Source organism: Austrofundulus limnaeus, unplaced genomic scaffold (assembly GCF_001266775.1).
Source record: "Austrofundulus limnaeus strain Quisiro unplaced genomic scaffold, Austrofundulus_limnaeus-1.0 Scaffold1393, whole genome shotgun sequence".
NCBI lineage: Eukaryota > Metazoa > Chordata > Actinopteri > Cyprinodontiformes > Rivulidae > Austrofundulus > Austrofundulus limnaeus.
In genome coordinates, this window is record NW_013953795.1 from 1 (window position 1) to 696 (window position 696).

General features: G+C 38.4%; 1 protein-coding gene across 1 annotated transcript in view; it reads right to left on the reverse strand.

Moving 5' to 3' along the window:
* Positions 1-485: 485 nt before the first annotated feature.
* The window catches only part of LOC106535241 (potassium voltage-gated channel subfamily H member 7), a gene marked incomplete at its 3' end in the record, with an annotated part of 7977 nt that continues 7766 nt past the window's right edge, over positions 486-696 (reverse strand). The window contains 1 exon segment of the mRNA XM_014032201.1: positions 486-645. Within this exon segment, the coding sequence (XP_013887655.1) occupies positions 486-645 (160 nt within the window).

Below are 696 nucleotides of genomic sequence, written 5' to 3' on the forward strand. Positions count from 1 at the left end.
AGCCTGTAATAACTATAAATTTCTTCAAGTACATGATTCATTTTTTAAGGATTTGTAATGTTACAAAGTACTTTTTAAAATCACAACTTTTACTTCGTTACATTCAAAAATATTAAAATGATACTTTTCAATTTCTTTACTTTAAAATATAACAACTAGTTACACGTTATAAATTTAAATAGGACTAAACTCATGAAAGTTCTGCACTCTAAAAATAAAGTGTTGAATTTCCTGAACCAATATGTCAACTGGTTCCACTAAACTGAGCTGAGTAAAATTTACTCAACTTAGTTTAAGTTAAATTCACTTCATTTAGAGTTTGTGTAAAAGTACTTTTACTGTTTTTACTTTTATTGTGAGCAGTTGTATTTACTGAAGTACTTTTCTTATCAGAGAAATGTTCATAATTTTCTGTTAAGGTATTTTTACTTTCTTTCAAGTACTTTGTACCCCTCTGGCTCTGGGCCATGTGCGGTCCTACACACCTGTTCAGGTGCTGCTGCAGCAGGTCCAGACGTTGCTCCACCTCTCCGTAGGTCAGGTCTGTGTCGCTGTCGTCCTCTCCGGCCGGCGTCTGTCGACACGGAGCCGACCTATCTGGAGCCTCGCTGGGAGGCTGACGTACCCAGTCCTCAGCATGGAGCTCTGCGCACACACACACACACACACACACACACACACACACACACACACACA